Genomic DNA, 23,508 nt, shown 5'->3' with positions numbered 1-23,508 from the left:
ACTTCACATATGCTACAAAATATTTATCAGATAGCAAACACTTGTTCTCAAAATCAGGAGAGCATCAGGCCAGTAACCTAGAGAGGAAAGGCTCTAGGACTAAAGTTTCCAAAAACACCTAAGTGACTTAGTAGCCCAAGTCTAATTATAAAAAGCAACTTATGAAGTTCAGAGAAACTGACTGCATATTCCTTTATCAAATCCCAGCACCATCTACTACAATCCTTCCTTCTGCTTAACATTCTGTCTTCTGTTGATTTTATTTAATAGAATGATAAGCTTCTATCTTAGTTACTCATATTCATCTTTCTAATGCAGCTAGTGTCAACAGTAAAGTAAACAGCATTCTTTAGGGTACCTATATAAGACAGATTCATACAGGGGACAAAATGAAGTAGAAAATTCCTTAAACATAGCTTCTTAACAGACTCCCTTATGCAAACAAAACAGAACATAATTATTATTCCCCAACATAATTTGTTGGGGAATAATCACAGTTCTTCTAAAGGGAAACCATGCCTCACCAATCTACTAGAATTCTTTGTGGGGGTCAACAAGCATGTGGACTAGGGGGATCCAGTGGATATAGTGTATTTAGATTTTCAGAAAGCCTTTGACAAGGTCCCTCACCAAAGGCTCTTAAGCAAAGTAAGCTGTCACGGGGTAAGAGGGAAGGTTCTCTCATGGATTGGTAACTGGTTAAAAGATAGGATACAAAGGGTAGGAATAAATTATCAGTTTTCAGAATGGAGAGAAGTAAATAGTGCTGTCCCCCAAGAGTCTGTACTGGGACCAGTCCTATTCAACATATTCATAAATGATCTGGAAAGGGGGGTAAACAGTGAGGTGGCAAAATTTGCAGATGATACAAAACTACTCAAGCTAGTTAAGTCCCAGGCAGACTGTGAAGAGTTACAAAAGGATCTCTCAAAACTGGGTGACTGAGCAACAAAATGGCAGATGAAATTCAATGTTGACAAATGCAAAGTAATGCACATTCGAAAACATAATCCCAACTATACATATAAAACTATGGGGTCTAAATTAGCTGTTACCACTCAAGAAAGATCTTGGAGTCATTGTGAATAGTTCTCTGAAAACATCCATTCAATGTGCAGCGGCAGTCAAAAAACCACACAGAATGTTGGGAATCATTAAGAAAGGGATAGATAAGAAGACAGAAAATATTGCCTCTATATAAATCCATGGTACGCCCACATCTTGAATACTGCGTGCAGATATGGTCGCCCCATCTCAAAAAAAGATATATTGGATTTGGAAAAGGTTCAGAAAAGGGCAACAAAAATGATTAGGGGTACGGAATGGCTTCTGTATGAGGAGAGATTAATAACACTGGGAATTTTCAGCTTGGAAAAGATGACAAAGGGGGGATATGATAGAGGTCTATAAAAAAACATGACTGGTGTGGAGAAAGTCAGTGTTATTTACTCCCAATAACACAAGAACTAGGGGCCACCAAATGAAATAGGCAGCAGGTTTAAAACAAACAAAAGGAAGTATTTTTTCACACAATGCACAGTCAACCTGTCAACATCCTTGCCAGAGGATGTTGTGAAGGCCAAGACTATAACAGGGTTCAAAAAAGAACTAGAAAAATTCATGGAGGATAGGTCCATCAATGGCTATTAGGCAGAATGGGCAGGGATGGTGTCCCCAGCCTCTGTTTGCCAGAAGCTGGGAATGGGCGAAGGGATGGATCACTTGATGATTACCTGTTCTGTTCATTCCCTCTGGGGCACCTGGCATTGGCCACTGTCAGAAGACAGGATACTGGGCTTGATGGACCTTTGGTCTGACCCAGTATGGCCATTTTTATGTTCTTAAAGCATTAAGCTACTTAATATAGCTGAGGTATTGGTTTGACCACCAGCACAGCCTGTTTACCAAAAGTCAGTATGTTCTAAAAGTTTGCATCAGACTCTCTTATGCGGATATCTTAAAAAAATATTTTTAGACATTCTGATAATATTTAGGCAGTAGATTTTTCCAAGCATTATATGAAATTGGATCACTATTCCTTAGGAATTTGCTCCTGCTGCCGATCTCACCTGAAGTTCCATAGCAACTGTTGTAAAATTAGAGGATTATGACCAACACAATTAACTGCTTTGTAGCGGACAGAGTTATTTGCAGTAAAGTACTACCTAGAGATCCCAATCTGGATCCCATTGTGACAAGTTCTGTACAAACATGCGGTAAAGAGATAGTCCCTGCCTCAGACATCTGTAATATGCAACAGGTGATTAAACAAATGGGTAGGAGGAAGGTAACAATATGAGCACGTTTTCACTTGTAAGAAGGCAGCAGGAGGTAAATGGAACATACTTTAAGAAACATATTTCCTGTTTTTCTGCAAGCATCCTAATAAAACAGACGGAAAAGAATTATAGAAGATCTATTCAGCAGAGCTGTCTCTAAAGAATGTTTTGCCAAAGATTTTCACAGGATATGAATACCTTTTTAAGCGCATCATGCAAACAATTCTCTATAAACTATACAGTATTTCATGTATGTCTGTAAGAAAAGCATATCTCAGTCTAATGAGGCTACTGAAGACTTTCTTAAAAGCACGGGTGGTATTCTAGTGTAAAAGTTCTTACCTGAAACAATACCGCTCTAAAAACACTCCTAGAGTGAGGTCGTTCTTCCCATAGAACTCCATCGTCACAATCCTGATGTAGAGGAAGAACAGAAAGAATTTAAGAGGCAGGATCTTGTATTGGTTTGAGAGGTGTACATTACAGGAATGACAACAACATGGGAACGCTCATGAGTAAGTACATTTATCTCAGCAAACGCCACACAGGTGTGCCTTTAAAGATCATGGCGAAGAACTTCCAAACTTGGGTATCTGAAGTTAGTAATTTTCATCAATATTTGAACACCTAATGGGGCATGATTTTCAGAGGTGCCGAACACAGCATCCCAGCTCATCCCCTCTAAATGATTTTAATGGGCACTTCAGGTGCTCTGCAACTTTGGAAAAAAGAAGAGTCACTTTAGGTGCCTAAATACTGATTTGGATAACTCATTTTAGGCACCAAAATTTGGAAGGTTTGTCCAGAATCAATTTTGCTGCTTTATTTGTTGCTTTAACATGAGTAGGGCCCTACCAAATTCATGGCCATGAAAAACATATCACAGACTGTGAAATCTGGTCTCCCCCTCCCGGTGAAATCTGGTCTTGTATGTGCTTTTACCCTATACCAGGGGTCGGCAACCTTTGGCACCCGGCCCATCAGGGTAAAGCCGCTGGCAGGCCAGTTTGTTTATCTGGAGCGTCCGCAGGCACGGAGCCCCACAACTCCCACTGGCTAGCACGTCCCTCGGCCCGTGCCGCTTCCCGCAGCTCCCATTGGCCAGGAATGGCAAACCACGGCCAGTGGGAGCTGCGGGGCTCCATGCCTGTGGACGCTCCAGATAAACAAACCGGCCCGGCCTGCCAGCGGCTTTACCCTGACGGGCCGGATGCCAAAGGTTGCCGACCCCTGTCCTATACTATAGGGATTTCACAGGGGAGACCAGCGTTTCTCAAATTGGGGGTCCTGACCAAAAAGAGAGTTGCAGGGAAGTCACGGTATTGCCACACTTATTTCTGCACTGCCTTCAGAACTGAGTGGCTGGAGAGCGGCGGCTGTTGGCTGGGCGCCCAGCTCTGAAGGTGGCACCCCGCCAGCAGCAGTGCAGAAGTAAGGATGGCAATACCATACCATGCCACTCTTACTTCCATTATCTCCCTCCAACTGCACTGGCTGTTTGGGGACAAGCCCCACCCAGAGTGAACAGCTAAGGATTAGTATTAAAAGTCTGCCAGAAACCTGCAGCCTCAAAGCTAGCGCTGCAGACATTTAAACATGAAATGCTACTTGCTACAAAGAAATTCCTGCCCTCGCTAGGTGAGTAAAACTGTATTAATATTTAGATTGTAGTGGATTTTCTACACCCCATTCTGGAGCCCTACTACTAGAAATGAAAAAAAAAAATTCTGAATTTACAAGTCCCAACCTGCCCAACAGAGACTCCACAGATTTCACTCCCCACACAGTCACTACATTAAAATCTACTGTACAGGACCACAGAAATGTAGGGCTGGAAGGGACCTTGAGAGGTCATTAAGTCCAGCTCCCTCTGCTGAGGCAGGACAAAGTAAACCCAGACCATCCCTGATAGGTGTTTGTCAAACCTGTTCTTAATAACCTCCAGTGATGGGGATTCCACGACCTCCCTTGGAAGTCTATTCCAGAGCTTAACTACCCTGATAGTTAGGAAGTTTTTCCTAATCTCTAACCTAAATCTCCCTTGCTGCAGATTAAACCCATTACTTCTTGTCCTACCTTCAGGAGGACATGGAGAACAGCACCACAATGCTCACTAATATTCAATTTGTGATCCACTATAACCCCTCCGATACTTTTCAGCAGTACTACCACCTAGCCAGTTACTTCCCATTTTGTAGTTGGGCTTTGGATATTTCCTTCCTAAGTGTAGTACTTTGTACTTGGGTTTATTGAATTTTATCTTGCGGATTTCAGACTAATTCTCCAATTTGTCAAATTCATTTTAAATTCTAATCCTGTCCTCCAAAGCGCCTGCAACTCCTCCCAGCTTGGTGTCATCTGCAAATTTTATAAACATACTCCCCACACCATTGTCCAAGTCATTAATTAAAATATTGACTACTATCAGATACAGGGCTGATGCCCATGGGACCCCACTAAAAACATACTCCCAGTTTGACAGCAAACCACTGACAACTACTTTGAGTTCGGTCTTTCAGCCAGTTGTGCACCCACTTTATAGTAATTTCATCTGGACCATATTTCCCCAGTTTGCTTATGAGAATGTCATGAAGGGCTGTGACAAAAGCCTTACTAAAAATAAAGATAAATCATGCCTTCTGCTTCCCCCCTCATCCATTAGTCAGTAACCCTATCAAAGAAGGACTTTAGGTTGGTTTGTAAGGATTTGGTTTTGACAAATCCATGCTAGCTATTCCTTATAATGCTATTCCCTCAGTGCTTACAAACTGATTGTTTATTAATTTGTTCCACTATCTTTCTCGGTATTAAAGTTAGGCGGACTTGTCTATAATTCCCTGGGTCTGTTCTCCCTTTAAAGATAGGTACTATGTTTGCTCTTCTCTAGTCTTCTGGGACCTCCACCCATCCTCCATGAGCTCTCGAAGATAACTGCTAACACTTTCAAGACCGCTTCAGCTAGTTCCTCAAGTACTCTAGGATGAATTTCATCAGGCCCACGTACAAAAGCAGTGATTAGTTAGAGCACTGAATTACAGGTTGGGCTTTTTTTCCCCTCCTCATTCCTGCCTTATTAAGCATTACAAAGGTAAGTGACATTACTCAAATCCATCTGGTCATACACAGCTTAATGTTGTGACAGGCAACTCTAAAAAGGGCTAAGCTGCCTTCCCAGGAGTCCTTAGTGACGCTGTACAGAGGAATTAGCACTGACCCCTTGCCTTCATAGAAAGAGAGAGATATTAATACTTAAACTTTGTATTTTAAGAGAGAGCCATAGAGAAGAAGAAGAAATTCATTTCATACCATGGGCTAACGCAGGCACTTGGAGCATTGCTGGACTGGGCAGAGGAGCTGCTGAAAAGAACACAGAGCCTCTGATGGTTTACTGGACTCAGACAGTCCACCTGACAAGACAACCCATTAGCCAGTTACAACCACATATTTCCACCAATACAAAATAATTTACACTTTAAAAGCTGCATAGAATGGAATTTTATTCAGTGAGAGATTCTGAGTTTGTCCCATTTGTCGGATTTACTTTTCTCAGGAGATTAAGTTTCTACCTAGAGGACTTTTTTGGATTACAGCACAACCAATTAGGTACAAAAGTTTAAGGAATAGGAAGCCCAAGTGGACTTTTAAACAGTTTGTGACAGTTTGAGAGGTCTTTAATCCACAAGTGTTGTGCATTTTAATCCTTTGGAACAAGAAATCTTGAGCCTGAATCTTGACATTTGCTGCTTACCTCCTTGCAAGAACAGTTTTTCTAATACACAGGATCTCAATTATTCAAAATACACCAGGTAGATTTCCCCTCACCCACACCCCAAACAGGATTACTATTCTGCTGCTAAAACTTCAATATAAATATAAACCCCCACAAAAAAAGTCAACCAGTGAAGATATTTTTGTGCTGGGGAGCTGGACTGGCAAGTATTCACTTGTTTGCTCTAAACGAAGTTCAGCCACTTCTGCCAGTAACCACAGCTTCTAGTGCAAAAAAGCATCACATCCCAAGAAGAGCTGCGAGATTCCCCCCAGGCAGAAGTTGGCAATTTTCATAGCAAACAAGAAAGATTTATCCACCTGTGAAAACAGATACCTATTTATGAAAAAAATTGCTTCTTCACAAGTGTTTTTGTACACAAATAATTGTGATATTTCAAAGACAGTATAATTAAGGGAAAGGCTAGAATTACATTTTCATTAAAAGATTCTCTTGATACTTTTCCAACTAATCTGGATCAGATATTTAGAATATTAAGAGATTTTTTAAAAAATACTTTGCAGTTACATCCTCCCAACACTGTCCTTTATTCTAACTGGACACCATTCATGACCTTTAGCTACCAAACCCACTAGGAGACAATATCAACATTAGCGTTACTCAGTATGAAGAGAGAAAAAACAAACAGCTTTTAAACAGATGGGAGATTGTTCTCTTCCCCATCCCACACTTCACCCCCCGATTGTGGATGCAAGCACATTCACTCCCAGCATGTAAAACTGAGCTGGTAATGAGATGTACCAAGTTTCTTGCTCTTCAGAGAGCAAGTGCCTTACAAGCCCCCTCCACCCACAATCCCTCAGGCCAGCATCTCACAATCAGGGACCACAATGTGGTGATTAAACAAGCTGACATCCAAGCTGACAGAGCATTGCAGTCCAATATGAACTTTTGTTATGCCTGGCCTGTTCCTAAATAGGATATTCAGAAGTATGTTCTTTCTCTCACCACTAAACAAAAACAGGAGGTAAAAACCTAGATTCTTACCTTATGAGACCACACAGATTCACCCCGAACCAATCCTCTCTCATCCTCTTCATTTCTGCCTCCAAATTTGCCTCCAGGAACACCAGATGCATCTTTACACTGGGCAAAGGGATCTGCATTTTTCTGTTGTATCCTTCCTCCTCTGGCCCGGTAATCTGCCAGCATTCTGGCCAAGCTTTGGCTATCACCCAGATGCTCTGCAATTCTAGTGTTAACTAGCTCATGGGTGGGCAAAACCTGGATGGCCTTTGCCTGGATACTTCCATTTATCCCTTGCAGTCCAGAGAGATCCCTTAACAGCTGTTTCTTCCTTCTGCTCTCCAGCTCCTTATACTCTTTGTTGAGGAAAGGAGACAAATATACCTGCTCTGGGAAGTAGTCCCGGGCAGGGCACCTCATGCCCATCTCTGTTAGAAGAAAAGGTTCATGGAATGTGATCACAGGTGAGATACAGAGAATAACATCTTTCAGCTCCTGCTTAAATGCTGAGGAGTAGGCCTTGAGGCGATCCTCGGAGGAAGTCACCTCCTCCATGACATACAAACCAGTGTCATCCTGCAGAGGGTCTCTAAAGACTCTCATCTGGCTTTTGGAATCCTGCAGGTCACCTGGCTGCTGCAGAGTCTCCAGAGGCTGACTATATACAGTGCCTGGGTGTTGGTCCATATTATGGAAGGGTAGCCGTGATTCTGGTACTGGTGTTGTAATATTGCTCGACACTGGCAGTGAATATTCCATTCTGAGATGCTCTTGGTGCCTTAAAGAGGAACCCTCTCGTAGGACATCATCATCATCTTGATCCTCTTCTTCAAACAAAGTTCTTTGTTCTAGTGTGCTGGCTTCATCGGAAGAGACAGACTCAGAGACCATGGGCACTTTTTCAGTAGAGAGCTCAACATCTCTGACCATTGTGCTAAACTCCTCACCATTAAAGAGGTCTTGGTGCCCATTTTCATCTCCTTGGCTTTCAATCAGTGTGTGGAAGGAGTGGTTTTTAGTCAGAGATGGGGGCATGGCAAACTCGTCCATAAGGAAAGAAATTTCCAGCTGGGAATGATAAGCCACACAGACCATAAAGATAAGGATCTCCTTCACTCGGGTCAGTTCATAGTCTGCAGCTCCACGCAGCTTGATGGTGCAGCCCAAGTGTGGGGGGCACCCTTCAAAAAACATTAAGGTTTTGGTTTGATCTAGAAAAGTTAGGAGGAAAACAGTGAGGGTCAAGCGGCTCTCACATTTCACAAGCAAGCAGCAGAACTGAACTGTTTTCCTATGAAAAAAATGAACGCTAATTACGACGTAAGAGTTGGAACTAGAGACAACCAGTTATTGCAACACCGCTGCCAGGAACTCGTGCCCAGTCCAAACCAAGGGTGTGGCTCAAGTTGTATATTTTTAGGTTTCTTTATGGAAAGTTAGCCTCTGCTGTCCCTCACTTTGCCGGTCAAGTTGCTATACATTTTGAATCCAGTCAGGACAGAACAAAACAAATAAGCAGCATATGTCCCAATATACCAAGATTAAGCTAAGCCATAGAAGTGTAGGGCTGGAATAGACCTCAAAGGTTATCTAGTCCATCCCACCCATGCTGAGGCAAGATTGAATACACTTGTCAGGGATGGTCTATGTATTGGTCTAGCCTGTTCTTAAAAATCTCCTATGATGGGGATTCCACTACCTATTCCACTGTTTAACTCAGGATGTTCTAAAGCCTACAGACTTTGAAAGCAAATGCCTTGACTTGGTTTCTTTCTAGCTAAAAGAATTTGAGGAGTGGGGGCAGGGGGGTGTTAGGGGGAAATGCAGGTTATTACAGCCAGGAGGCAGCCCATTGTTAAGTAACCCATTGGGCTAAGCTTTACATTGATCAAGCGTAAGGGATTCATTTATGCTGTCTTCCTTGCTGCACTGGCCTTTTGTTTCTGTAATTAAAATGTCAACAATATTGTACCTGCAGTTTCTTCCCCTAGGCTCCCGACCAAATGAGGTTTTTTGGTCCCCTTGTTAGATGCTCGTTTCATGTGTTGTATATGGAGATCAGCATAATATGGATCATTTCTTCATGTTTTTGGCAAAACATTAGATCAGGGGCAGGCAAACTTTTTGGCCTGAGGGCCACATTGGGTTTCCAAAATTGTATGGAGGGCCGGTTAGGGGAGGCTGTGCCCACACCACCCCATCCAACCCCCCTTCTCCTTCCTGACTGCCCCCCCAGACCCTGGACCCCATTCAACCCCCCTGTTCCCCACTCTGACTGCCCCGACCTCTATCCACACCCCCGAACTCCCCTGCCCTCTATCCAACCCCCTCTGCTTCCTACCCTCTTACCACGCTGCCTGGAGCACCGGTGGCTGGCGGCGCTACAGCCGCACTGCCCAGAGCAGCAGGACAGAAAGCCGTGCCACCCGGCTGGAGCCAGCCACTGCGCAGCACAGAGCACCGGGTCAGGCCGCGGCTCTTCAGCTGCGCTGCCCAGCAAGAACTCGCAGCTCCGCCGCCCAGAGCACTGCGCCGGCAGCACAGTGAGCTGAGGCAGCGGGGGAGGGGCCGGGGGTCAGCCTCCCGGGCCAGGAACTCAGGGGCCGGGCAGGACGGTCCCGCGGGCTGGATGTGGCCTGCAGGCCATAGTTTGCCCACCTCTGCATTAGATAGATATAGAATTATTTGCACTCTTTGTTGGGGGTATAAAACATCAAGACTATTATAGCAAAGCTATGCTTAACAGCCCTGTCAACCTTTCTTCATTCATTTCAGTTACTTGGCAGCCAAGACATGCTGCTTAACGTAGCAGTATTAGTAAATTAATAATCCACTCGCCAACTCTGTTTTGGGCAAATGAACTAGGACATCCAGGTTCTACTCACCATTAGGTAACTGGAACACTTGCATGTAAAATTTATGACAGGTTCCCAAGTGTGGTTTGGTCAACAATTGATCCATTGACATCACCAAGTCTCCCTGAGTCATCCGACTTATTCGGTCTAATACTTGCTGTAAACATGCATAAAACAATAGAATAGGGCACAATACTGTCATAAGTTAAAAATATATGTTCCAAGCTGTATCTGCTACTCCATCCTTAGATAAGCCTAAGGCATTAGCTTATTATAGTGCTTTCCTAGAGTGAATTAAGGAAAAAATATCAGCCTTAACTTTGAAGTCTCTTGGTTTGTGTCATTGGGGTAACACTAATTTCATTGTTTAAGAATTCATATTTGAGAAGTTATTCCAAAGAAATATAAAATAATAATTTAACTAAGCTCCAGCTATCATTGCATTTTAGCCTGTTTAAAATGACCAGGCCAGACAGGACTTATTACAGCAACAGGATACTCTGCAAGTATCATATGCTGTTACTGTGTTTGGGACCAAGCACTCACCGGCTTGACATTGATGACCAGAGTGATGCCATGTTCCAGCAGCATGTCCTGGGCAATTCGGGACACAGTCTTCTCAACCAGAACCAGGGTAGGCCTGACATCCACTATCCGCTGCACATAGTTCTTCAAGAACTCCCTTTCCTAGATACCAAGAGAAAGTATGACAGCTACTGCAGATCTAATTTCTTTTAAAAAGTGAAGCAGTCACACATCTAGTCACTTTCAAAATGTGTCATTTCAGGCACTAAACCTGCCCTTGAGTCATCATGCCTATGCAAGTGATTTTACAATTCTCTTTATATACAATTAGTTTCTCTCTCCTGTTACTGTGAAAGGCCAATGCACACAGTAGAAACTGACTAACCAGAAAGTCTAGTCAAATGCATAGAGTACATATACATTTCCCATTCTCCCTCTCAATGTTAAGTGTGAATTTGACTGTGTCCCTTAAAATAGAGGCTTAATTTAATTAGTTTGATATCATTAATGCAGGAAGACAACCCCTTATCAATAAGAATTGCCTATTAAGATGCTTTTATATGTTGTGTTGAGGTGCATTCAGCAGATTAAAAACAATGGAACTTTGACATTTTAGTAAGTTACTCAATTTAGTTTTTTGCATTGCTATGCTAAAACATAATGGATACTTCTATGTAGCTTTATTCTATGGATTCGTTTGCCTAGGACACTCTGGAAAACCAATCTGAGTTAATGAAAGGTGCAAATTTCAAGTGGATTCATCTTTCATTAACTCAGATTAACTTTCCTGAGTGTTCCCAGGTAGACAAATCCTATCTCACACACACACACACACACACACACACACACACACACACACTTAAAATAACATTAAGGGAGCAAAAAGTAAGGCTGCACAAGCAATGTTATTCAGCTCCCTTGTGCATATGCATTAGGATTCAATCTTTAATTGCATGATCACATATTACAGTTTCGTATGAAGAAGACTTTTGTCTGTAGGATACCGGCCCAATTTGTTGCAGAAATTGGAAGGTAGGTAGTAAATGAAGAAGGGGAATTGCAGTAAGAAAAAGGACAGTGATGGGTAAGACAATTGAATACTGCTCTGGAGAACCAGATTCGCTCCTTGGGGCTTTAGGAAACAGAATTCCTGCCAGATGCTAATCAAGTCATTTAGCCCACATTTTTCACAACTGGTCATTAGCTGTGTTCTCCTCATTTTCTGGGCACTTAAGTTGAGACCCTGGGGTCTTATTTGCAGAAGTGCTAAGCACTCACAGCCCGGGCCGTCCCTAGCCATTTTGGTGCCCTATGCAGCCGCCCTGCAGGAGATGTGTGTGGTACCCTGACCTGGCATGGTCCAAGGCAGCTTGCAGCTGAAGAGAAAGTCCTGCTCAGACTTTGGCTGAAGTTTGCCTAGCTCAAACGGAATCTTCAAGGATTTTACCAGCTAAAAAGTCTAACAAGTCTCAGAGCATGTGCTAACTGCAATTTTTCCAGAGGCTTCCAATCAGCTCTAGTTATGAATTTTCCAACAAAACACCTGTTGGAAAATACCAATTTGTCCACAGCAAAAACATTAGATGAAAACACATAACCTTAGACAAAAGTTGAAAGAAAGCATTTAGATAAGGCTGAAACATTCAATTTTGAGCTTTTTGGAACATAACATTTTGATTTTCCATTTCAATTTTTTAATTTTATATTTAAAGTTGAAACTGGAACAAAAAGTTTCAACTTATTTGGAGTTTTGGGTCATGTGAGATTTTGAAGCCGTTTCTGGTCCATTCTTCAACAAAAGAATTTTGATTTTGCAAAACTCTACCCCAAGATGAAAAATCCAGCTCCTGCACAGATCTACTTACAACTTGGCCAGATTTTCACAGAGTTGGCAAAGTCAAGTCCCTGACACCAGGGCAACACCCTGCAAAATTTCAAGCCCCTGCTCCAAAGCCTGGGGGGGGAAGGAAGGGGGGGGGGAGGACTCTACTACCCCCAAGAAAAGATCACCACAACTTGCACTTCCTCAGTCTATTTGTTGTTAAATCTATTTAACCTGATGAGCATAGGCCCTCATAATTCAGAAATTCCTAACCTTGCACTCTGAGTGTGGGTACATGGCTGAGATATCGAGGCCCACCTGGGCAATTAGCATCCTCCCAAAACACCAAGGGTTTTAACAGTATAATAGTATGGCAGTAACCAAGTGCACTTGGTTCTAAACTGGATTTACTAAATAGGCCCATCCTTCAAAATGGCACTTATTTGCTCGATTTATGATGTGCCTACATGACATTAAAAAGGTGGCCTGTTAGTATTCAGAAATTTCAAATGCATATCATCTCTAATCAGAGTTAAATGGAAGGTGGATTTAGTTAAGGATAATTTTAACTGGTTAGGAGCAACGTAAGATGATTTTGTTTAAAGAAAATTTAAACCTCCAGCTTCCATATACCTTGAGAAATAAGCAGGATTATGCATGTGTAGAAAGATTTCATATTGCAATACTTTCATTGAGTTTTTTTGGAAGAAGTCTGCTGACAGACAAATAAGAGGATTTGATAGGTGATAAAGATTTATCTGCAAATTATCAGCTTACGCACTTCATTTAAAGTTACCATCTGTGATCAAAAGGCAGTACAAGACTATCTCCAGCGTCTTGCGTTTCAAAGCAATATTAGGGTACGGATCCTATTCCAATTAGGCCTTTGAGTTACTATAGGTTATGCAAAATTCCAGTACTAAGAAATTGTTCTGGATGCTCTGTCCAGCTGGCCAGGAAGTTACTGAATGGATATTTACAAGTATGAAGAATCTCAAGCAACACTGCCTCAAATACATATCTTGCTGAGTTTCAGTGTGGATTTTGATATTAATAGAAAAGGTTGAGATAATTCTAAGCATACGAGATCAAGATTAAAGCCACACCAGATGTATGGATTTATCTTTAATTAGCAGAGTGAAGGTTCAAAACCACCACTTCCCAGCACCCATCAGCATTTTTTTGGCATCTTCAACAATTTCAGACTTTGGGGTTCAGCAAGATGGATAGATGGTTACTGCCCCACACACAGTATGTGAACAACTTTGTGGCAAGTTGCATGTTTCATAAGATTTAACTTCAGTATTGAAGTTAAATGATCTTTTGACTGTGAAATATGCAATTTTTGGAAGAATCCTCCACTGCAGGACAGTTTGTGCTATTTGTTGCAACTTCCGCCTGCCAGCAGCAGTGCTTTGGACCACGTTAGTCCCAGTTACCCTCTGGCTTGAGTTTACTCAGATCCACCTAGATGTTCTGCCAACTCCTCTCACCACCACTGTTCCCATTATTGCAGCAAGGATTAGAAAGTTGTTCACTAGCAGAAATCATTGACCTAGCCTCCATGAAACATTGTTTTAGTTCTCCCATAGCAGTTTCCCCTCCTTCCCCCCCATAGTTAAAGGAGACAAAGAGATATAGACAACCTTATTTCAAGGACAGCTTTGAAAAAAATGACAGTGAACAATATTCAGAAGGAGAAGTTACAAGTTCTACTTTTCTGTTGACACAAGGGATGTCTCCTATACTTTTTTGCTGAAAAAGCTATTTCATCAAACAGTGTTGAATTGTATTGCTAATGTTTTCATTTCTATGCTCCTGTGTTAAGCACCAAACCTTTCAGGGTCTCAACTGAGCCAACAGACTGTCAATCAAGGAAGCGCTCAATGTAAGGGCTTTCAAAGGGTCATTGTACATAAACACTCTTATTAAGACTGCTCCCTTCAGAGAGATATTTATATTTTGTGTCTGGACAAAAAGCAGCTCTACCAATTTAGGCATTAACCCCCCCGAAACCTCCCATCAGTGGTGAGAGCTCCACACAGCTCTAAAGCAATTTTCTCCATTATTAGACCAAGCATGATCAGTTCCCAGCAGATTAACACCAATACAGAAGCACAACTGGACCCAATGTTCATCCATTCCTGAGTCTCAGTCAGCAGTTCTGCCATTTTGAACAGCAAGATCCCTGATTCTTAGACACACACTATACAAACCCGCTTCTTAAATACTCATGTTATTGAAAAAGGCCATGAATTCCTCTCGATCCATGCAACTCCCCCAGGGTCAACAGGACTCGCACGTTTCTGTTGAGGCCAGTATACAACTTTTTCCTGAAGTCCCAAGCCCAAAGCAGCTGTGAGTTATCCCTCATCACAAATGCTCTTCCTTCCACTCCACCCAAACCCCCTGGTGGCTGGAACTGAAGTTAAACAAGCGATGCTCTACATATATGGCTAAGTCATTAGATCATAAAAAGACAATATAGAAAATTTAAACTAAAAACAGAAGGAAGATGTTCTAACCTGAAGAACAATGGGGTCTATGCAGGTGAATTTTGTTTCTTCTCGGTACAGGTACTCGATGGAACACTTCAGCAGAAGAATTTTGGGATTTTTTATATAGGTGTTCATCTAGAGAAAGGCAGGGTAGTTAAAACAAAAGGGAACAGACATCAAGGTGAGATCAGACCCAAGACTTTTTTCATGAGGAAGTTTTTTGAAGCTCCCTCATACAGTTACCCAAAAGGTGACAGAGTTGCAAAGATGAAGTTCTGCAGCATATCATTCAGAGGATCTCCGCAAAGATTTACCACTAACCCATGCCAATTGGGTAGTGGCTCCAATCAAATAAACTTTATGCTGTGCCAATCTCCTATCAGAGAAAACAAGATACAGTTTCATCTGTCCTGCAGGGCAATTACTGCTCTGTAAAGAGAAGGTCAACAAACGAGTTCCTGGTACAAACCCCTTTCTTGCACAACAGATGGAATTTTAATGATCCAAGACTTCCTAAGCCACCAGAGTGTACTCGATCAACCAGATTCTCTCCATCCTGATCACTGGCTTTATTTTACAGACTCATTTACTACATGCCAAAAAAAAAAGTGCAACCATAAAAGGATCTTTCCCCAGTAAATCTTATTAAATGTTTCTAGAAAATGTTCTGTTCTACAGTTTTGAGGAAAGTTTAGTCCGTGCTCTCAAAACTCAGACTCCCTGGACTACAAAGGAACCCCTTTGAATGGAAACGCAATATACATGCACACTCAAAAAAATCCACAAATAATCAACTGTTCAACAGCCTTGAGTAAAGCCCACTCCACAAGCCCCTTAGGAGAAAGATTTTGTAGATCAAAGATGATGGTGCAGTACATTTACTCTCAGGTGTGCACCACCAAGAAGGAGAAGTTTCTCTTTTTAAATGCAATGCCCAATGCCATACTAAAAGAATGCAGGCTATTTTATTTACGACACCTTCATTACCTTTTTGTGTGCAACGTTCTTGGTGCAAACAAAGCCATTCACCACCACAGAGTCAAATTTCTTTCCACCTGGGATCTAACAAGATAGAAAGAATTAAAGGCTTTCTGGTTTAACATTCACTTAATCTCTCTTTAAATTCTTTGAACAGCATACCAAGTAAGTTACTTAATGAAAAAAATTGTCTTTTACAGCATGCATAGGTTTTTCTAAAACCTCAATTTGCTCATTTCTATTTTTTGTGCTAATACAGATAAAGTAGAACCTCGGAGTTAAGAACGCGAGAGTTACGAACTGACCAGTCAACCACGCACCATATTTGGACCCAGAAGTATGCAATCAGGCAGCAGCAGAGACCAAAAAAACCAAAAACAAATGCAAATACAGTACAGTAGTGTGTTAAACAAACTACGGAAAAAAAATAAAGGGAAAGCAGCATTTTTCTTCTGCATAGTCAAGTTTCAAAGCGCTATTAAGTTAATGTTCAGCTGTAAACTTCTAAAACCACCAAAACATTCTGTTCAGAGATATGAACAACCTCCATTCCCGAGGTGTTCATAACTCTGAGGTTCTACTGTACTACAGCTCCCACTATTCCATGTCAAGACCTCTTTAATAGCATACTCAGTGGAGAGAACAAAAAGAGAGCCTGGAAACGGCAGCTCTACATATCTTAGAGCCTTTAGAAGAAGTCTGCCAAGTGGTCAGAGTGCCAATAACCACAGTGAAATGTAGGCAAAACAGTGGATGCCACGCAGGCTCTCTGAATCAAATGTAGGTTGCCTAGAGGCATATTTTTTTAATTAATTAATTTAATTAATTAATGGAGATATCCTATCTCCTAGAACTGGAAGGGACCTTGAAAGGTCACTGAGTCCAGTCCCCTGCCTTCACTAGCAGGACCAAGTACTGATTTTGCCCCAGATCCCTAAGTGGCTCCCTCAAGGATTGAACTCACAACCCTGGGTTTAGCAGGCCAATGCTCGAACCACAAAAATCCCTTTCTAGGTCATCATTTCTAGCACAGCATTAGGTTCTGAAGAGCTGATCATCTACTAAAACTCAACCTGAGTGCTAGGAGAGGAGGTAGCAACAAATATGGTCGGGAAAAAATTTCATGGGGCTGTCTGCAAAAAGCGTACAAGACTCTCCTCTAATCTTACTTGGCTGCCTGAAACCGAGGATGGCCTATTGAGAGTAATTTCTATAAGGAGGAACAGGCTTGCGCCTGGTACTGTTATTCATAGCAGCTTCACGTCAGGTCCCAGTCTCCTGATGGCCTTTCTAATCCATGATCATGGCCCTACATTTGTTACAACTGCTGTAGTAATCGGTGCATCTTGCGTAACTCCAAGAGGATTAAGCTACCTCATGGAGGCCAGTTGCTGGGCTTGGTGTGGAGGGGTTAACTCTTGCGTAATAGGCAGTTACAGGGAAGAGTTTGCCTCCAGTACACTACACAGCAGGCTGCCAACTACCAAACATCTCTAGTTAGACATGCAAGGTTTAAAAAAAAAACAGGAAGAGAGTGAGTTGTTACTGTGACTTCATCCCACGCCATCCTCTGCAGCCTGAAAGGAAGAGATTGACTCAAGTGCCTCTAAGTGCTTTGCAGCATAGGAGGTAAGAGTCATGTACATGTCCTTCCCCAAAATAGCAACAGTCTTCTCTGCAACATAGGACACATCTGTTACTCATGCTAATGAATTTGTAGTTTTTAATCCAGACACCTGCCCCATCAAAAGCCACATCATCTTTATGTCACACAAATTTCCTGTCATCATTCTCCCACTCCCAGTCACCAGAACTCACTTTTTTTATGTGGACAAACTGGCGGATATCCATATCATCGTCTCTGTTCTTGACATCAGGTCGGACAGTCTGAACTACCTGGCAGACCACAGGCACAATGATATCCCTCCAGGATAATGACAATGACTCATTGTTGAGTAGCTGCTGAAGCAGTGCCATCATGTGGTTATGATTAGCTGAGCTGCAGAGGAATCAGAGTGATTAAGGGAGAGGAGGGGAATACACATTGCTTCATCTGAAGCAGTGTGACCTAGAGGTTTTTTACTTCATAGTGTTTAAAATGCAATAAGTAATTTGAGGACACATCAGTCAGGAGTGTTCCAGGTCATCATCTTGTTTATTTTTTCTGCTCTATAGTAAGAGGCAACAGGTAGCATAAAGAAACAAAAAATATCTTGATTTTTCCCTACTGTGACCTAATTTCTTAAATAAAAATAAATCAAATAAGTGCACTAAGTATCTAGATCAAGTCTCCCTTGAAGAGACAAAAGTTCAGCTTTTGTTTGACAGCAAGTTATTAATTTTATTGCTCTAGCAGCAAAATGCGCTTTGCTGCAACTCAGTTTCAGAGCACACTGTACACAGGTGGTCAATAAGCAACATCTCTTGGGTGCTGTGTGGCAATATTGCATACTATCAATAGAGTTCAGACAGGCAGCTCCATTTCAAGATTATTTATATGTGCTTATGTCATGCTATTTAAGGCATGCCAAATATTTTTGGTGGAGTAGTCCCAGAGTATCATGCCATGCAGTATATATTAACAGTGCCATGTGTATGTCATATTGGGAAGAATTTTGCTTTATATTCAAGGACATAAGAGTTCAAATATGGATGGTTTAAATGTCTAATTTTAACAGCAACTGTGCTACTTTTTCCTTTGACTTTTACAATGGACACAAAATTATTAGCAGACATGAAAATGATTGGCATGTTTGTAACATTTAATGACATTAATTCAGACACACGAGCACAAAAAATTGTTTCAAAACTGTGGGATCACCAATCCATGGCTACAGCCAATTGCCAAGCTCTCAGAAGAAGGCATCCCTTATCCCAGACCGTAAAATGGTGACAACAGCAGACATGGAGGCTGCATGTATGAAAGTGAAATCTCAAAACATGTCTACACTACCAGCTAATTCAGCACTGCTGCGATCAATGCAGCGGTGTCGATTTAGCAGGTCTGGTGAAGATACACTAAGTCGGTGGGAGAGCGCTCTCCCGGCGATGTCTGCACTCCACCTCCCCAAAAGGCGGAAGCTATGTTGACGGGAGAGCGTCTCCCGTCAACATACAGCAGCGTCTATATCGTGCTAAGTTGATCTAAGTTACATTGACTTCAGTTACGTAACTGAAGTAGCGCAACTGGGGCTACATCTACACTACGGGGGGGGGGGGTCGATTTAAGATACGCAAATTCAGCTACGCGAATAGCGTAGCTGAATTTGGCGTATCGCAGCCGACTTACCCCGCTGTGAGGACGGCGGCAAAATCGACCTCCGCGGCTTCCCGTCGACGGCTCTTACTCCCACCTTCGCTGGTGGAGTAAGAGCGTCGATTGGGGGATCGATTGTCGCGTCCTGACGGGACGCGATAAATCGATCCCCGAGAGGTCGATTTCTACCCGCCGATTCCGGCGGGTAGTGTAGACCAGGCCTTAGATAGACTTGCAGCATTAGTGTAGACCAGCCCTCACTAAGCTGTTAAAGGACACTTCTATAGCTCCACACATGTATGTGGCATTTCACACAATAACACGCTTACTCTGTCTCAGGCTATTGATGATTTAAGAGAGCCAAGACAGGGGACAACAGAACAAAGAAGGGGAAGGTGAGAAGACCTTGGGGAAATTGCGAAAGAGAAAGTCCCAGAACAACTTTTTTTGGAAGGGGAGAATTTTTACCAATCATGAATTCCTTTCTTGCTTCTCTAGCACATTGATCTTATTACAGAAAGGATTTGAATTAGAGGTAACATTTTCAAAAATGCTTAAGGAGTCTAAGTCCCATCGAACGTGAAAGGGACAAAGCTTTTCAAATTTATCCTAGACATCCACATCAATTCCCTTTTATGCTCTACTTACAGAAGCCTCTCCATAGCTTGTTTCTCCCCATTCTCTTCCCTCAGCAGATCCAGATTGCTGTGGTGCCAGCCTAAAGGTGTGAAAAACAGCTCTTTGGATTTCTCCTCCACCCTCCGATTGAACAGTGACTCTAAAGAAGGACAGCAAAAAAAGCTTGTTTATACAAAGTCAAAGCTGAATGCTTACACTTTCTCTTTTTAAAAAGCTGAAAGAAGAGACTTCACCAAGACTAGTTCAGGCCTGTTGCTGTGAGAGGCTCTTGAAATGTTAAAGTTGTGCTGGAAACAACAGTGTTAGTCACTGACAGTAATTTAGGTATTCGCAGCGTCATCAACTATAGCAGAGTAAGCATGCTATTACACACACTTCAGGCTACACAGCCTCATGCCAGATAATTTGCTTTTCTTCTCTCTAACCTGCTCATGAGCAGTTCAATCTTAAGGCAGCAAATTAACTATGTATGGCCAACTATATCCTCATGTTGCCTAAAATAGGTAGTAATCTGAATCCCCAGATACATAACCTTATACTTAAGACCTTTTAAAATTAGAACAGTCTAATCTTGTATGGTTTAATTGACAAAAAGCTATTTGTTTTGGAAGCCTTATATCCAAAAGTAGCACTAAAACAGCATCTAGTTATTCCACTCAGGTAGTGGAGTTAGCAAAAAGGTCATGCACATAAGAGCACATTCAACTTATTTTAATGTTTGTTTTATGTTCTAATATAAATGTATCCACAATCAAGGCCAATGGAAATGCATCTCCTGGCTAACCCAGACTCTTAGAAATTGAGCAGGCAATTGCACAATAAGAGTACAAGATCTTAAGACAGTGGAGATTTAACACACTAAAGCTAGGGCCAATCACTTGAGGTAAAATCCTACTGAATAGGATTGTTGGTCATAACATTATATCTTGCTTTTCCAACATAATTGAGTGAGTACTCTTAGCGCAGTCCAATCTTTGTCAACGGAAGTCACAATAAGTTCTGTTTAGTCTCTGAACGAACACTACAAGTCTCACAGTTTAGCTAGTAGTCTAATCAGAGGGCCAGATTCACCACGGTTATTCCAGTTTTCTAAGAGTAAGACTCCACTGAACTGGAGTAACAGAGGTCAGTCAGGCCCAGAGCCATAGAACTGTATGTAATAAAAATACTGGCCATATGAGGCACAATCTACTAGGTTGGTTACTTTTGTAAGACCAAAAATAATATCATATGTACCAAAATAGCTTGTTAAGAGCCATGGTTTTTAAAGATCTCCTTAAAATACATGAAGGGAACAGTTGACAATTCAGCTTGAGCTTGCTGCCTTGTCAGTCCATTTTGCTTTTGCCTGTGTGTGGATTCTTATTTTTCCCTTTGAACAGTACAATTCCAAAGTAGTAATAATTCTTAGGAGGAGTAGTTTTGTTTTTTAAATCTGTCCTTTTATTTCTTCAGGTTGTAACTAATAGTTATCCTTTAAATTTTAATATTTTATGAGTTTCCCCCAAAATGAAATGCTAAAAATCTTAACTTGTCCTTCAATTTTTTTATTTGATAAAAATATAAGTAAAATGTGTCATTCCACTTAGGCCTGGTCTCACTGGAAAAAACAGTACAACTCAAGTGGACAACACTGGTGTAACTCAGCTGGGGGTGCAATTCTTTTTAACAGTATAGTTATACCAGAATAAGCTTTAATGTGGATGTAGTTATATTGATAGTATGTTTTGGGAAGCAAAATAAACTATAACTGCATCCACAGGGGGGGAGGGACAAGGGGTGCCGCTTTAAACATACTGGTATAGTTAACAGTGTAGTTAAAGCACAGGCAAGTCCTGTGTGTTGCACTAATTGCCCTAATCTTCCAAAGCCGCTATGATTTTCTTTATGCAGCTTTCCCCCTGCCCAAAGTAAATTTTGTTGTCATTTTAGTGATTAAATTTGATTGCCCCTCACCCCCCGGCACTACTGTATCAAAGAGCAATATTAGAAGCTTCACTATTGTCATTATGCTGACTATAAAATTCATATTTAATTTGAGCCACTAGTGCAGAGTTCTGCATTAAAATTTAAATCTCCACAGTCTAGGCTGTAAGGGGAATGGTCATCTTTTGGACAACAACTCAATACAGTTACAGGCCATGATTACCATATTTTAAGTAGTCTGCATAGGAACAACAACAACCACCACCACCACTATATGAGTACGTGACTAAGAACAATGCTTGTGAAAAAATAAAAAAGGTATTTTCCCTCTTTTAGATGCTTTGCACCGGACACTGAATATTTGTCAATAAATCACATGCCTTAATATCCAGAAATATATAGCCTGCATCCTAATCATAGAGCCCAGGCAAAAGCATCCCATCTAAAAGGGTCTCAAACTTCCAACTGTGTCCAATAGGACTTGCCTTTCAACAGAAGTGACAAGAGAAGTTGTGCTACAATGACCTCAGATTAGTTTTGAGAGATTGGTGGCACAGAGGTGTTCGGTGCACACACAAATGTACAAGGAAATAAGCAGGTAGGAGAGTTAAACACCTGATGGAGCCCAGAAAAAAAAACAAAAACACTAATCTCATATGCAGGAACGTTTTACGGATGGGGAAGTGCTAACACAATGCTAAACACAGCCAGTTAATGTGTGATGAAGGAAGCTTCTTTTCAAGGGCGTTTAAATACAAAGAATTTGACAAGCCTGAGTTCAATCTGAAAGTGAACCAAGTAAGGGGAGAAAGTTACACAAGAGTTTCTCACTAAGTGCCCTTAGAATTACTTTAACAAGCCAATGTTTAGCCCAGCTCCAACATCAATAGAAGCTTTCATAATTACATTACCCACTCACTAGAAAAAAGCATTTCCATTCATCTTACCCTTGATGAATGCGTCACTTATTGAGATCATCTGTTGCCCTCCGTTGTCAGGATTCAAGTACTCTGAAAAGGAGAGAGCAGATGGAGATGGGAGGAGACACAGAAAAATGACAGGTTATGTTCGCATGCCAGTATAATTATATTATGTACACACCCACACCATAAGAGAAAAATATTACTCATTTAAACATTTAGTCATTGCTGTAGCAACAACCTGATGAGCGGTCAAGACAAGAATATCCTCTCATGCTTGTTCTGTCAAGGCTCCAAAATGACGGCACAATACTGCTTAAAATTGTTCAGCAACCAACCTAACATGGAGAGTATACAAAATAAAAGTGTTGGGGGGGGAAAAAAAAAAAATCTGACTTTCCAAGTTACATGTGGCTAGTTTCCCCTTTACATCTACATCTGGAATGTATTAAGACTTTACCAGGGAGACACTGTAGAGGTACCCAAACACAATGAGGAAGAAGGTCTCTTAATTTTTTAAGGCACCTTAAAGCCGAAGGTGTTCCCACGCCCATGCATAACCTTAACTTTGTTCTCAGATGCAGCTAACAGGCCCTTTATGAACAACTAGCTCTCTCATAGGAGGGAGAGAGAGCCATCTGGTTCCAGGACTCTTCAACATCAAAGAAACAGACATGCAACATGCTCTCCTTAAGAGCTGGGGGGAGTGTGTGGGGGGGGAATTTATGCCATACTTAAAATGGATTATGGTCAAAATGGAGAGACGAAAAGGGGGCAGTCAAAAATGCGTGCACAGCACACGGTATGTATAAAGGCATTTATCAGTTCACATACAGGTACATGCAGATTATGAAGGGGTGTGTGTGTGTGTAAAAATATAAATAATAGGGGTGGCCAACCTGTGGCTCGTGAGCTGCAGACGGCTCTTTTACAGTTAAAGTGTGGCTCGCGGAAACCCCACCCCCATTCTCCGCCTCCCAAACTGGGGGGTAAGGAGCTTGGGGCTTCTGCCCTATGGTGGGGCGGTGGGGCTAGGGGCTTCTGCCACAGATGA

The 23,508-nt window shown here is 41.8% G+C and overlaps 1 protein-coding gene across 3 annotated transcripts in view; it reads right to left on the bottom strand.

The window, feature by feature from the left end:
* PIKFYVE (phosphoinositide kinase, FYVE-type zinc finger containing) overlaps nt 1–23,508 on the bottom strand; it is a 95,855-nt gene that overhangs the window by 26,187 nt on the left and 46,160 nt on the right. For all 3 annotated transcript variants that reach the window (XM_065413282.1, XM_065413281.1, XM_065413280.1), the window contains 10 exons: nt 22,482–22,544; nt 19,618–19,747; nt 17,532–17,712; nt 15,723–15,797; nt 14,763–14,870; nt 10,437–10,577; nt 9,921–10,047; nt 7,057–8,246; nt 5,586–5,686; nt 2,622–2,693 (listed from right to left, as the gene is read on the bottom strand). In XM_065413282.1, the coding sequence (XP_065269354.1) occupies nt 2,622–2,693; nt 5,586–5,686; nt 7,057–8,246; nt 9,921–10,047; nt 10,437–10,577; nt 14,763–14,870; nt 15,723–15,797; nt 17,532–17,712; nt 19,618–19,747; nt 22,482–22,544 (2,188 nt within the window). The remainder of the gene's footprint in view (nt 1–2,621; nt 2,694–5,585; nt 5,687–7,056; nt 8,247–9,920; nt 10,048–10,436; nt 10,578–14,762; nt 14,871–15,722; nt 15,798–17,531; nt 17,713–19,617; nt 19,748–22,481; nt 22,545–23,508) is intronic.

The sequence above is a fragment of the Emys orbicularis genome, chromosome 11, assembly GCF_028017835.1.
Source record: "Emys orbicularis isolate rEmyOrb1 chromosome 11, rEmyOrb1.hap1, whole genome shotgun sequence".
Taxonomy (NCBI): domain Eukaryota; kingdom Metazoa; phylum Chordata; order Testudines; family Emydidae; genus Emys; species Emys orbicularis.
Note: the sequence above shows the minus strand (reverse complement) of the source record. Positions and strands in the feature narration are given on the sequence as shown.